Source organism: Myodes glareolus, chromosome 4 (genome assembly GCF_982192425.1).
Source record: "Myodes glareolus chromosome 4, mMyoGla1.1, whole genome shotgun sequence".
NCBI lineage: Eukaryota > Metazoa > Chordata > Mammalia > Rodentia > Cricetidae > Myodes > Myodes glareolus.
In genome coordinates this window covers 61,755,628-61,770,792 of record NC_142029.1, presented here as the reverse complement: position 1 = coordinate 61,770,792, position 15,165 = coordinate 61,755,628, and the positions used below count along the sequence as shown (strand labels likewise).

The following is a 15,165-nucleotide window of genomic DNA, read 5'->3' as shown; positions in this document are numbered from 1 at the left end:
CTCAACCCCACCATGCTCTGTGCTGTTAGCTAAATTCTGGGCAGCCAGTGGGTCGGAGTGGACTTGTCCAGGATTGGCACTGGGGATGGGCCACGCCATACTTAGAAACAGTGCCCCAAACATCTGACTATCAACACCCTGTGAGTTGCTGTTTCTGGAAGGAAGAGGTGACCCAGCCCTTGACCCTAGCCCATAAGTGAGAAACTTCCAGAAGCAGCCTCTCAGTCCCTGGTCCCTTTCCAGTTTCCAGGTGAATAGTGACTGGAAACAGACTCTGGTGACACATCCTAAATAGAAGCCAAGGAGAGTTTTCAACCATATCTCAGTGGGTAACTGCACACCGGCTGGAGTTTATAAAATAGGCAATCTTTTCATCTGCCCCAGAGTGGAGCTGTGTTCTGGAGCAATGAGTGGAATTCCTCCAGGCCTGCGTTTCCTAGCTGTGGTCCCACGCTGAGTTAGCTGAGCTCAGGTGGGAAAGCAAAAGCAGCGCGTGTTTGGAGCAGCGGGACAGAGAGGCCATTCTCTAAGTCACAAATAGAAGCAGGGCAGGAGGTCATTTGGGAGGAATGCCAGGTCTCTTTCCTAGCCAGGCGTTAGAATAAGTCATAAATGAGCTAGAGATGGTAAATCAGAAGTGAATACAAGGAGCTGTGTGTGCCCCCTATGTGTCACAGGAAGGTGACAGGCATCATTTAGAGTGTTGATAAAGGTCCTTTGGAACTTAAAGGGACTTCATCACAGGACAAGTGGCTTGAGGTGAAGAAACTCCATGGAAATGCTGGCTCAGCCCCTGCATAGGCTCCTGCAGTTGACCTTAGAAGGGATGATGGCACATGCTAGAAGGATAATGGTTGTGACCTGCACTCCTGCTTAATAATGCAGAATAGAGTCGGAAGACGGTGGGGCATATGTGTTTAATCCCATCACTCGGGAGGCAGAGGCAGGCGGATCTCTGCGAGTTCGAGGCCAGCCTGGTCTACTAGAGCTAGTTCCAGGGCTGGTTCCAAAGCAACATAGAGAAACCCTGTCTTGAAAAACCAATAAAATAATAATAGTGCAGAACAAGCTTCGTATAGTTTTAGTGTTAAGGCAAGAAGGTTCACATTAATAGTAACTGAAATCCTTCAGGTTGGAATCTCCAAATCCAACCCCTGCAATTCTTAGTGCAAAGATCCTCTGTTGAACTTAATCTCTTCTGGCCACCCATTATAACAAGGCCTCCATATTAGTGCCTGGTGCCCGGTCTAATGCACGCATGTGTCAAGAGTGTCAAAGGGCAGCCCAGAGTGGGAAGGCTGGGAAAGCACCTGCAATGTGTCCCCTCACCCCACAATCCTGGCACTCAGGAAAATCCAGATGCCTCCTGCTCCCATGGAGGGCTCCCTCCCTGTGGGTCTCTGCTGATCATGTGTACACACAGCTTGAGTGTGGAGATGGGGAAGCTCCAGGTTACTTGAAGACAAACAGGGTTCATAGGCAGAGGGCCCCCTGACAGAAGAGACATTTGCTGAACCAGGGCAGAGGAGTGAAGTCTGGAAAAGGGTAAGAAAGCCAGGGCACAGATCAGAAGCTGCTGTGTCTGGGGCAGGAATGCGAGGTGTTGTTTCCTAGGATGAGTTCTTGGAGAATGTTTACAAATACCTGCTTTTAACTCTGTACGCGGCACTCTCAGTGACGCCCTTTGCTTTTCCTCTGCTTACATAATTTAGTTTGGCTTGAATGCCGTAGACAAAATCTTTCCCAATCTCAAGCAGTTAGGCAAACTGTTCCTGCTGGAGTTTGGTCCCTGTTGCTGGTTATCTACAGCTCCCGATACAGCAGACGGGAGGCGGGGCTTCTCCTGTTCCTGCCCCGCCCCATAGCCTTTCGACATCCACGGTCCAGGGCCTCTACTCCATAAAGAAAGCTTAGTTACCTACCCAGCAAGCGCATCAACAAGAACTGGACCCCAATGGCAAATGACTTTTCATCCTGGTTTACCACGCTGTAAAGGAAAACAGGGAATCAGCACAGGAAGGGCTCTGCAGGACTCTGGGCTGCAGCGTCACCTAGAGGGAGTGGGGCACGGGGTGTGTTGGGGGGGGGGAGATAGACAGACTCAGAGCAGGTTAGAGCAGGTCGGAACCAGTCCTCCTCTAGTCTGATCGGGCACGTGGACAGTGAGATTTGCCCGGTTAAAGGTCCTCTTACGCCCATGGTTCTCAGTCGCTGCATCAACTTCATCAGAATACAGATTCCCAGTCTGACATTTATTCAAGATACACAGTATTCCAGGAGAGTTGGGTGCAAACTTGGATTCGAGAACCTACGGTCTGTATTGTTTTCAGGGCTGTCCAGAGACTGCTTGGAGAAAAAGCAGGCGAGAGAGACTGAGTAGAAGGGAGTTTCTGGCCGGATGCTAAGACAGCAGGTCTGAACAGCACCCATGGAGTGTCTTGTACCAGGAAAGGAGGGCCCTGGGCTCTCAGCTTCTGTGCAGGTATGAAAAAAATTCCTTGCCCTGGGCCAGCTTTGTGAGGTGTGACTTGAGCAGCTGCACTGGATGCCGCCCTCAGAAAGGCCCAGTTTGGTTCATGTATGACTTGAAATTCTTAATGATTCACATGCCAAAGGCTTTACATTTTCATTTGCACCGGGTTCCGTGGGTTAGACGCACGGCCCTTTCTTTCTCCTTCAAGAGGGAGAAGGCAAGGCCAGGTCAAGAGGTTCTAGTTCTCCCTAGAGAGCTCCCCCTTCAGCTGGAGAATGGAAGTAGGGGACTGGGCTGGGGGGCGGGCACCTCACATGCCGAGTGGGAGCCCAGAGCAGCGTCAGAACTGCCTGCCATGTGACTAGACTCGGACTTGTCCAGGCTTTCAGCACACATACTCCTGAGTAGGTGATTGCCATTTGGAAAAGAACTCAGAGCTGAGGGGACAATGAGGCGAGGACTCCACAGTAGCCAGACCATTGCACGGTGTTTTACAACTGCTGCCAGCATCGGCCAGCAAATGAGGGACATCCCCAGAGGGATGACCCTGTGAAGGGATGCTCTTTGGGGTACAAGTGGGAGAAAAAGGCACCATCTGGGATCTCCTAGGAGACAGTGCCTGGAATCCTGATAGAATAGATGTTCTTTTCCTCTGTATCTACAGCTTCCCTTCAATGGCCCAGTCCATAGTGGATGCCTGATCTTCATTGCCAAGTTAAGGAGCTGAAGTTAGCTGGGACACAAGCCCCTTGGTGTACCTATCCATGAGGTTGCACCCTGAGAGGTTTGACTAAGCTGGGAAGACCTCCCCTGGATGTTCATGGTACTATTTAAGAGTCTGGGCTCCTGTGCTGAGTGGAGAGGTGTGAACTTCTCATTGGTGTTCGCCTTCCTACTCCTGACTATGGCTACAATGCCACCAGCGGTCTCCTGCTCCTGTTCCACAGCTAGGGCTGCCCTTGCCATCAAGCCTGCCCTGCCATGATCTGTATCCTCGGACTGTGCACCAAAGTAAGACCTTTCTTCTGTAAGTTGCTTCTATCAGAAACAGGAAAAATAATGAACTCATTGCCCCCTTGTCTTTGTCCTTCACCTAGACAGTCTGACCACTGTATGTTTTAACTTGGTAAGATTCGGACACCCCAGTTTGGCTATTGACCGAGCTCCCCACCTATCCCCGAGTTAATCCTGGGTTTCTGACCTCTCTTTCTACATTGTCAGCTGGCCTCTGCTCCTAGACTGTGATCTCGGGTCTGGTTTGAACTAGGACTAATAACTGACATTTGGGGCATTTGTCAAGTTGCCTCAGGTCAGCAAAAGCTAGCAGTCATGCAAGAAGGGAATCCCACTGAAGACTCTTAGGTGGCATCTTTTCTCCCGGTGGGAGGTATCTTTAAACCACCTTGGGATCCTGGAGACTCCTCTCTGTTTCTACTCTAGACTGGCCAGTCTTGGGAGGGTTGAACTGATGCTGGTCTCCACACAGGAAGGTGCTTGATAGGCATTAAATGCCCTGTCCAAATCCCTTACCCTCTCTTCTCTTCAGGGCCTCATGCAGGTCTATGTCAGGGTCAGAAGGTAGGCCAGAACCTACTTAACCCAGCAGGGAAGAAGGGAACTCCACTGAAGCACCTTGGGTGACAGAGTCATTCTTTGGGGTGCACAGCGTGAGAAGCAGTAGCATTCATACCTATTCTTACTGAGACCTTCTAGTCCTGACTGCTGTCTTTGGGCCATTTCCTGGGGCTGTGGCTGCAGGTAGCAGCCTTGAGGCAGGAGCTGGAGTTGGCTCAGGGCTCACAGGATAAGCAGCGGCTCCCTCAAGTTCAGTGTTCCCATGCTGGAGGGGAAGCCTGCCGCACACAAAGCCCGCATTTGGATCTGTGTATCAATTCTGAAGGATCTGGAGGACAAGGATAATGGACACACCTTCAGGGGATGTGCTGCTGTCTGCAGTAACGATACCTTTTGTTTTCAATGCAAGAATTTCTTATCTTCTGCTAGCATCACTGAAAGAGCAAGAGTGACAGGAGCTTGGCAGCCTGTGGGCTAACTGGACAGAGAACTGACTTGGGTAGAGTAAAATTCTAGCAGCTGCAGTGTTGGAGCTCTAACCCAGGGCTTTGCACATGCTAGACAAGTGCTCTATCACTAAATGACGTTCTTGGCATAACATCTGGTCCTCCCTCAGCTCTTAAACTTCTGGAGAAAATAGGAGAAAATAGAAAATATGGAGAATACCGCCTCCCACTTCCTTTTTGAGGCAGGATGGGGGGCTCTCAATCTTCCTAATGCTGCAACCCTTTAATACAGTTCTTCATGTTGTGGTGACCCTAACCATAAGAGTATTGAGTTTGCACTGCAAGTTCATGATTTTGCTACTGTTATGAATCGTAATGTAAATATATGTGCTTTCCTATTGTCTCAGGTGACCCCTGTGAAAGGGTTGTTCAACTCCCAAAGGCGTCACAGATTGAGAAACACTGAGGTAGGGTTTCATGTTGCTTGGGTTGACCTCTAACTTACTACGTAGGCAAAGATGACCTTGAACTCCTGATCCTCCTGCTTCTGCCTCTCTCCAGTACTGAGTTTATAGGCGACACCACCACACCCAGCATGGCACCTTCTGTGTACAAAGCAATTGACCCTGTAAAGCTGACACTATCAAGGAAACTGAGGCTCATGAGGTCAGGCAACGCCCAAGGACACTCGGGAAATATGATGCAGAAACTTTGAATCTGACAGGGAGTTTCCAGTCTCTGTGTTTCTCCTTCTCTGCTTTCTAAGTAAGCAGAAGGGAAGGGCGGGAGGGCAGGAGGACATAGATGGAAGCAGGCAGGAGGTGGTCAAGGAGGAGCCCTCTCTATAAAAATCTTAGAGGCACTCAAGGGTCAGCTGCAACGAGACACCTCCCTTGTCCCTGCCCTGGGCAGCGTGCCCTGTCCAACATGAGCCCTAAGTCTCTAGCCTCCTGTGGTTTTCTCATTTTTACCCTTTCCCACAGCTTCTGGAACTTTCTTCCATTCCCAACTTGCTGTTTGTACATCTAGCTGATTTCCTCCTCTTTCTACTCAGTTCTTTTAAGACTGAAAAAGAAGTGAGTCTGTATGCACATGTCTTTAACACGGGGCTCAGCCTTTGGACAGCTCTGCCATCCTGGGCTATGATTTAACTTCAAACAAATAGAATGAAGGTGCCAGCAGAGCCTGTGTCTCCTAGGTGCTGGGGGCCCGAGTGAGGCCACCTTACAAGGAGCTCCTCCTGGGACCGGGAACACCTGCTGTGAGTGTACTCTTTCACCTTGTCACCACTGGACACTCTAGGGTTTGGAGGAGAGACTCCAAGCAGAGACAGGATGGAACATCAAAGGGAGGGCGGGGAAGCTCAGAGACGCCACTCACCGAAGAACCATCATGTAGAGCGGGTTGTGGGAGACGCAGGCGATGAGCGCCACAACAGAGATGAGGAAGATGGACGGGAGCAGGAAGTGTGCACAGGACACCGGGCAGGATCCTGTCTTTGCTGACGCAGACCCTCCAGTCACACAGCTGCAGTTCAAATAGCTCTTGACAAAGAACAGGAGGGGGGTACGTCACGATTCTACCTCCACATGTCCACACCTCCACACAGGCTCTTGCTGCAGACTCCCACTGGTACGAACCCCTTTGCCCTCTGGTCCCCAGGGAAGATTCAAAGACTGCGAGGCCAGATGAGGCTTACTGTTCGGGCCTTAGAAACAATCTTCACCAGGAGTCCAGCATGGGCTAAACTCCTGCAGTCTCTTACCTTCTTATCATCTAGATGCCTAAGATCTCACCACCAGGCAAAATACCCACAGCGAGGAGCCTAGAGCCTGGGAGGGCTCTCCTCTGGGTCCAGCTAGCTGCAGTGGTTGTGCGGGTTGTTACAAGAAAAGATATACTCGGGGAGCCCAGGAAACAACAATGGAGTCCTTTGAACCCTCTGTATCACTTCCCACCGAGGAGGCATCCTTTGGCCTAAGAGGGGACCCTAGAGGAGAATTATTGAGTCATAATTCTATGTGACTCAATACTGTTGTACAACTCATTTAGTGGCCTCTGTTCATCTGGCCATCTTTACCTTTCCCCTTACGGTGGCTGATGGCCAAACCTATGATGCGTTCAGAGCTGTAGCCGTCCCGGAGCTATGTGAACTAATGGGCTGGGATGCTTCCCTCCGTCAGACAGTGGGTCCCATGCTCCCACCCCTCCTTGGCTCTCAAATTCAGAAGTTTATAATACACAATACTGCTGTTACCTCCCTTGGTCTGGATTAAACTAGCAAGGCTTTTTCCCCTTTCAATTTATTATTTTTTCCTTGATATCATGGTAATGGATTTTATCTTGATGTACTTGTGTTGTTATTGGAAGCTTGTCAAGATTATTTCTGGAAGTAGATGAGTCAGACGTAAGCAAATAAAGATAAGAAGACCACAGAAGCCGCTACTCTTCCAGTTAGAAGGTAAATTAAGGGACCATCTTGGCATGTTCCTTTGCCCATAGAGGCGGCTGGGAAAACGTCCTTGTCCTGTCTCCAAGGAAGAGGTGGTAAGTGGAAGCTACCCTGGCCTATGGCCACCACACAAATGCATCCTTGCTATTGGGACATCCAAAGGCAATGGTGTAGACTTCCCATTGCTCTCTCTGGGGAAAGATCATCTAGCCCCTGAGCCTGGCTTGCCCAGCCCTGCCCAGCGCTGGGCCTGCCTGGCCCTGGCCCTGCTAGCTGTGACACTCTTCACTTAACCCCCACCGGGCCTTCTCGCTGTTCCTGTGGTGTATTCACACGGGGCTCTGTCCCTGCTCTTCCCGAACCTGCCACGGGCTTCGGGTTTCCGCAGGATTCCTCTGCTGGTTGCTCAGGTGTCAGTCATCTTAGGGAGCCCCCCAGATACTCTCTGTGCTGTCAAGTGTCTTTCCCTCTCACCTCAGCCTTTATCTTGTGCGTTTATTGGACTGAATGTAAATTGTGAGAACGGGGCTTTGTCGTAAGCTCCTCGTCTCTTCCTCAGTATAGCGGCTGCACTCAGTGTGTTGTTCTGTTTGCTGACTAATTAACTAATGACCGGAGGAGTCATTCCCTGTTGGCTGAGGCCAGAAGGCCCAGGGCCACTGCCCTCACAGATTGATGGATGGGGCCCCTTTAGGTTGCCCAAGAAGGAGACCCTATGGCCTTGAACTCTAGGTAAGGCAGGGCTTTGGCTTCCAATCCCAGATTTGCTCTTAAATAGTTTCCTGACTTCAGACCAGATCCATGGCACCCATGGGAGCTGAGCGGTTGAAGCAAAGGCCCTCGACTGCTGCTCCCAGGACTGGTTTTCCGGGTCCATGTCCCAGGGTCCTTCTGCTCCCAGTCCATGTGACCCTACACCATGGCCTGAACCCAGAATGCAGACGTGTCCCCAGAGAGTCATCAATGTAGTCACAAGTCTCCACTGAGGGCGAATACTTCAACTTGTTTCCATTGTTTCGCCAAGTTCCCAAGAATGGACTTGTTGGTCACGGGCCAATCTTTAATTGACTCTGGGCTGCAGGCATCTGGTCATGACCTTGGGGCAATGAAGGTGGAGACGGTGGAGGAGGCTAGGATGCTGATATTGAGTACCAGAGCCAAGGAACAGTTTTGGAGGTTACACACTGTTACTGCCCCCAAGCTCCATGTGGCTCTGTCTGCCCCAGTGACCCCCGCGTCCTTACCGGTTGCTTGGAAGCTGCTGACGTCAGGTTGAGGCTGCTGCAGCCAGCGTGGCAAGGGGAGAGGTACTCTACCCCATTGTCTCCGCAGACTGGGTGGAAGATGGAATCTGGGCACGAGCAATCCCTGCGGCAGGCAGGAGGCTGCGGATGTATAGAACTTGATGTGCTGCCAACGAGACAGGAAGCGAGGAATCAAACAAAGCGAGACCGAGAAAGGGTGCTACACTCCAGCCCGGCGTGAGTTCCTGGCCTGGTGGATGTGCCTGCATGTCTCTGTTTGTCTTGGGCCAGTGCCACCCAAGGATCTGAACTGAGCCCGTGGGGGCCAGCTGTGAATCTGCCACTGTTTGGAAATCATGGCTCTCACCATTTATGCTAACGTTGGAGCCCAAACACACCAATTACTCAGTTGGAAAGGTCTAGCCAGCAAACCTCAATGCCACTGTCAGAGTCTAAGTGACCAACTGATTAAGACTCTGTTGAAAGAAATGGTGGATGTCACAGTAATGTCATTGGTAATACCTGCCTTCTCTCATCTTCCAGCTAAGTTTTGGTTAAAGGCAGTGGCTGGGACCTTTGGAGGCACCTGAGGTTCTCATTGCTTGCTCATCTCCTAATTCAATATGGACTTGCTGATCTGGGTCTCCCTATTCCCTTTCCCAGCCTGGCCATCATCAAAGAGGATTTCAATGACTGATCTTATTGGTATTCTTTGGGAAACTTGTGACAGGGACTAACAGATCACAGCTGAAGAGTGCATTGATGAGACAGTGCTAGTGACTGCTAGTATTTATGGGATGTCACAGTGGAAGGAGATTTTCAGGTATAGTCACCTCAATAAGCCTAGAAGATCATGCTTTTTAAGAGGATGAGAAAACTATAGCTTAGGTAGATAACGTTCCCATAGCAACAAAGAGCCTCATACCTAGAACTCAGGCAAAGCAGATGACAGAGTTGGGACCAAACTCCCAGTGAAAACCTCCTAAAGGCCCCAAAGCTTTCAGGCTTCTCTGGGTCCAGAGTCAGCCTGCACAACAGCAGGGAGTTCCCCATGCTAAGCAACATTCTCTCCCTTTGCTTCTCATCCCCTCCCTCACCCCTCAAATACAGAGGTCATCTCAAACTATTTATTCTTTTGGTCTTTGCCTGATGCTGTTGCTATATTTGGAGATGTAGCTCTCTATGAGAAAAAGAACGCACAGGGGCTATAAGAGTCTTCAAATCTTGCAAACTCCTTAGCCGATGTTCTAAAGAAAAGGTTACAAGGTGGTTATTGGAGCGAGGGGGTGAGGAGTGGGGAATTGCGCATGTCCCTTGCTCACAAGGTTGAAACGCCCTTTCTGAAGATGAAGCTTGACTTTAAACACACGTTTCATGCTGCTTTTTACAAATAGGCTGGCACCTGGACCTGCCTTTTGCCTCTTCCGCCCACTTTCATTGCTCGTCTTGAAATCTTTTCAACTCTTCTCATCTTTCTTTGACAGCTCAACAAGGTTCTGCCTAACTCTAGCTAGCCCAGGGCTGACACTAATCATAGATTATTTCCCTAGTTCCTAGGGCTCAGGCTCATTCAGAAACTGAACTGATTAGTTTCTGGTGCTTCTTACAAAACAGAACCTTAGCCCCAACCGTCGGCTGGTCTCATCTCAAAACAGAGCACACTGTTTGAGACCCGGTGTTCTGTATTACTATGTCAGAGATCAGATCCAAGTAGACAGGACAGAGGAGGTAAAAAGAGGCAGAGCAGAAAGACACACAGTGACTGGATTCTGGTTGCGGTTACAAAGGTATCTCGACATGCCTTCGTTCATTACCTGAGGGGGTAGACCTCAGCCACAGCTGGTGTGGAGCATCCCATGAAGAAGAGAGGGGCACAGAGGATGATGGAGACCGTCATGATGGTGGCAGCCACTCGGGGGATGGTTTGCAGGGAGAAAACAAAACGCTTCATGAGGATTCCTCCAAAGAGCATCCCCAAGGCCGCAGCAGGAAGGTTTACAGCACCTGGGGGAGGAGGAGAGGAGCTGGATGCACAGCTCGGGAACCTTGAGTGAGGAACACGGCTTTGTGAAGGAACACTGGGTATATTCGATGACGATAGTAGTGGATGACTATCAAGAATTACTAACTATTGAGTGTTGACTAGGTACATCCTGAGAAGTTGCTTCACTAGAGGGTTGGCCTGCCTGATCAAAGAAAAAAGAAGCAGTCAACCTTTGACACATACAATCCCAGCACTTGGGAAGCAGAATCAGGAGGATCAGGAATTCAAGGTCACCCTCCCCTACCTAGCATGTTCATTATTCGCCTGAGCTGCTCTAGGCCTTGTCTCAAAGAAACAAAATTGAAAACAAGATGATGGCAATAAGGATAAGGAAGCAGATTATTTTGGGGGTGGTAACCAAGTCTGAGGTTGAAGGGGAGATAAATAATGTCCTATCTAAAGCCTACACCGGAGCTCAATGAGTCCAGGGAGTCATCCTCATATCTTATCTTGACAAATCCATATATGTGGTCAAGTTCATCTATGGATTGGTCCCAGGCATCACCCAGGCACTTGGTGGACCCTCCGTCGGTGGTTCTTAGCATCTACTGCAAGAAGTACGGACACCTCCTCCATAGATTCTGGGTTTACTAACTGGGCGGCTCTGAGCATTTGCATTGCCATTGTGTAAAGGAACCTGATGTGTCATGACATTGAGACTCGAGGTCCTGGGGAAGGAAACCCCTTAAGAGGTGTTTTGTGTGTCTCAAGCTCCATGTTCTCTCTCTCCTCTGTTGCCCCTGATAAGGTCAGTTGGGAGGCTATCAGATTCCCACCCTCTTGATGGGAAGGAAAGCAGCCCCCAGTCTCCACCCACTCCTGAATAGAAGAATAGGAGTCCTAGAAATCTGCCAAAAACATTCTAGGTTGCCAACCAGGAAAAATATCCTTAAAATTCTTTCTCTTGGGCAAGTCCTCCTGTCTCCGGTCTGTATCCGGTCTGGCCCTGGGTTATCCTTGGATGGACTGCACCAGTACCCAGTTCCTCCCCAGGGGGCACCCCCCAGGTCCTGCAGCAGTGCCCTCTGACACACCAATGAGGAAGTTGGCATAGGCGGCTGAGGCCCCATACTGCTTCTCCAGGAACTTGTTGAGGAACGTAGAGAGGCCAGCGATGACAGAGGAGAAGGTACACTGAGTCAGGACCACCAGAATGAAGAGTGGGTTCATCAGCAGCCTCAGGAAGATGCGGGGGAACCCTGCAGGGAGATGGCTGTCAGGGGACAGGCCTTGGTAAGAGCATCACAGGCTTCCCAAAACCTTGCCAGCACCCTGACTCGTCCCCCTAGGCAAGCTTCTTCTCTTCCTTGGGGCACAATTAGAGAACTTCAGGCTCACAGTTGTCATCCCAGGGGCGTACCGGTCCTTAGATTCCCAGGGGCATACGGTCCTTGGATTCCCACTCAGCACACTTGTCTGACTAAGACAATGCTGGCAGTAGGTGCATAGAAACTGGGCTCACACTAGGAAAAGTCTCCTCCCACAACTGCCACCTCTACAGGAAGTGAAGAGGAGAGAATGGAAGTGGAGACTTGGGGTGGTGATTGGCTCTGCCTGGATTAGCAAGAACCAGCCACCAGGATCATTGACCAAAACCCTCTAAACCGAGGGGGCACCTACACGGTGAGGCAGTCCCAGATCTTATTGTTTCTTGTCACCCTGTCCCCTGAACCTGGCCTCCTGCCACCCAGAACCAGCCCACCCAAGGCTGCTGGGGCAGTCAGTTACGTTTAATGAAATCCATCAGGGAGCCTCTTGACTTGTCCTCCTCCATCTTCATTGTTTCATCTGCGATAACAGACCTCTGAAGGCAGCAAACATGGTGATGTTAATGGCCCATCCCTGTGCCCTTGACTCTCTGGACTCAGTGGCTCAAGGACCACATGGATGCATGGGAGGGCATCTTGAGGATGCACTCTTGAAGCAAACACCACCTGTGTTTTTTAGTGAGCCTGGTGCCTTGACTGGAGACCAGAGTTAATCCATGCCAACACCTCCCACAGAACCTAAGGGCATGTTATTTCATCTGACTTTCCCATGACTGAGGCCAAAAACATCGTCCTGGATCTTACCCCTTGTCTATATGTCATGACTACACTGTGTCCCATATGCAGACTCCAGGGATGGCTGGTTTCTAGGACAACAGGGGTCTCCAATGTCTACTCTTTTCAGCTCTCCCTTTCTGTGTCCTCTCTAGGGTCTCTGCTTTTTCTCCAACCAAAGGTGAGTCCAGGCACTGTCCTAACCATCACCTGTGCCTCCTGGGCATTACCTCAAGTGCCCTTGCTAATCTCTGAAGCCAGCAGCTCAAGACAGAGGCCGCGACTCTCTCTGAGCCACTGCATAGACATAGGCCTGTGCTCTGCCGTTAGCATTCTTTGGTGCCCCCATTAACTGAGCACCTGCTCCGCTCTGGGCAACATGCCCATCATTCCCCCTGCATTGCCTTCTTCCTCACAGCTTCCTTCCCAGACAGGTTCTCTAATTACCCCCAAGAACGTTACAGGAGAGGAAGCTTAGAAACAAAGCAACTTAGCTAAGATCATTCAACTAGTTTATGAGTGGAAGTCTTCAAGTTTAGATCTGTCTAACCTAGCCTATTAAAATATGCCATAACCTTGTAAATGCTTCCTTGGAATAAGTTTTGGACCTCTCCCCACGACCCCTTTCCCACAGTGGGGCCCATTTCTGTCTCAAATCCCGGATACACGAGCTCCAACTCAGTCCACAGCCAAGTCTTTGCATCATCTCCTCAGGAACAACCAGCCTGCGCTTGGCCCCATCTCTCTGGTGGTCATTGCCCTGGCCCTTAGCCATATTTTCCATCTTTTCTTGAGCCTCTCAGATCTGCAACTTCTGATCCTTCGTGAATCCCAACCTCAGCCAACTGCCATATTGTCTCTAGGTGACCGGGGAGTCGCCACAGTGCCCGGTCACCCCACTGCCTGGAACTCATAGGAGAAAATGGGAAGCATTTCAGCCTCACATAAAGGCCCCACTCGGTTTCCATTCTCAGCTTCCTAGTTCCTTTTTGCAGCAGATACAGCCCTGCTCAAAGCATGCCGCCCTAGACACATCCTTGCACCTCATGCCCTGGACTCCCCTCCTCACCCAGGCTTTCAGGCTCAAACCTTAGTAAGCTCTATTAAACATAGGAGTCAACTGGGCCTCACCCAGCCTTTGTGAGACTCTGTGTGTGTCCATCCATGTGGAGGCCAGAGAACAACCTTGGGTGTCATCCTGCAGGCATCAGCCATCTTGGTTTTGTTTTTTCAAGAAGTGGCCTGGAGCTCCCCATGTAGCTTGGCTGGCTGGCTGGGAAACCCCAAGGAATCCTCCCATTTCTCTGTATACTCAGCATGGGATTGCAATTACACAGCACCATGTTTGTCTTTTTTAGAAAGTGATACTGTGGGAATCAAGCTCCGGTCCTCACGTTTGCACGCAAGCCCTCTATGGACTGAGATAGCTCTCTATCCCCCCCCATCCCACTGTTCATTGTCACTGTTTCGTAACACGTTAGCCCAGCTTAGGTGAACTCAGGGGTTCCCACACTGTGCTCCCTGGAACTCTCTGGTCTTTGAAATGACATCATGGTCGGAGACTACTAGGGGCACCTCGTCTCGGTCTCTGATGAGCCCTGTGTCCCCAGACTTGTCACCTTCTCACCCAGTGTACTGAAGCAGCTGCAGCTTCCCAGCCTTTTGTTTCCCCACCCCGCACACTGTGCTTAAGTCGTGGGCTCTGGGAAACTTACCTCTGCTCCTCTGGGCATTGCTCGGGGGAAGAAAAAAAAGGGCAAAGAAGTAACAACTAGGAAGCCTGAAGAAAGGAGCAGGCCCAGCCACCAGGCTCCGATCCATCGGGGGTCACCTGGGCTCAAGGTCACGGCAGCTAGGAAGAAATCAAAGGATGACAGCGTCTGCTGGTGGAACGCACGCATTCTCTCCAGAATAGACAGGGACTTTCAGTTCAAGGGCTGTCTCCCTGACTTTCTTCCCATAACGGTGACAGGACACTCCGTGGTGTAGGATCGTGGTCACAACACTCCCTCGCCAGGCCTTTTTGGTCTTCCCAGACCACCCGGACCATTGCACAGAAAGCCAGACACTAGAGAATGCCCAGCCCCCACCCCTCTTCACACTGTGCTTCTTCCCTAGCTGTTGGCGGGAATAACGGTGAAAAGATCTGGTCTCCAGAGGGCTGGCGTGGTTCATGTGCTACAGACTTTGTCTCCGTCATCCTACGGTCTCCTCTAGCGTGTCGGTGGGGGAACTGTTATGTACATCTGACTTCCTCTAACGAACCAGGAAACCAAATCCCTGGTCCATTAGTCAATTTCAGACCTGTCTTCCTGGTACCCTAACTACTGAGCTCCATCTTACAGCCTGCTTTTTAGGAACCGTAAGAAAGGCAGTCCTATAATTCTTAGTTGCCCAAATATATAACCATCAACAAGGTGGGTTGCTTGTCCTCCAAAAGAGAAATGTTCCCCTGAAAATCTGCCCCACACTCCATCTAGAAGCCTCCATTGTGTTCCTGGACCTCAAATATAGAGACAGAATCTTTATTTTCTGGAAGAAAGTGGCAGAATGTCACTCGGCAACAGGCATTGTCCTACACGGTCCAGGAGCTCCATTGCTCATCTCTTTAGGCAGTCTAGAGGGAGGAGCTAAATCAGAAGCCGCAGCAAAAGGGTGACAAGAATGTGTGTCTTCTGCATACCTACCAGTGTCCACCCTGCCGTAGTCCACAAAGATCCTGAGCATGACTGAGCCCAGCAGGTACCCGAAAGCTGGTCCAAACACAGCGATAGCAAATAAGATGGCTGGAAATTGAAGCAAGGGATAAGGGGTTGAGGAGACACTGAGAATGCTCAGCAAGCCTAGTTTCCCAAACTGAGGGAGATTCCCGAGGTATCACCCACTGTC

General features: G+C 50.5%; 1 protein-coding gene and 1 long non-coding RNA gene across 2 annotated transcripts in view; one reads left to right on the top strand and one right to left on the bottom strand.

Annotated features, from left to right (window-relative positions):
* The window catches only part of Slco2a1 (solute carrier organic anion transporter family member 2A1), a 77,658-nt gene that overhangs the window by 3,830 nt on the left and 58,663 nt on the right, over positions 1-15,165 (bottom strand). Inside the window, exons 5-12 of the mRNA XM_048417199.3 lie at positions 14,964-15,062; positions 13,992-14,128; positions 11,963-12,038; positions 11,269-11,433; positions 10,005-10,194; positions 8,191-8,356; positions 5,875-6,038; positions 1,923-1,987 (exon numbers count right to left, since the gene is read on the bottom strand). Coding sequence (XP_048273156.1) covers positions 1,923-1,987; positions 5,875-6,038; positions 8,191-8,356; positions 10,005-10,194; positions 11,269-11,433; positions 11,963-12,038; positions 13,992-14,128; positions 14,964-15,062 — 1,062 coding nt within the window. The remainder of the gene's footprint in view (positions 1-1,922; positions 1,988-5,874; positions 6,039-8,190; positions 8,357-10,004; positions 10,195-11,268; positions 11,434-11,962; positions 12,039-13,991; positions 14,129-14,963; positions 15,063-15,165) is intronic.
* LOC125388851 (uncharacterized) lies at positions 2,112-3,542 on the top strand. Its single transcript, XR_007228333.3, has 2 exons — positions 2,112-2,482; positions 3,138-3,542. It is a non-coding gene; the product is annotated as an uncharacterized LOC125388851 (long non-coding RNA).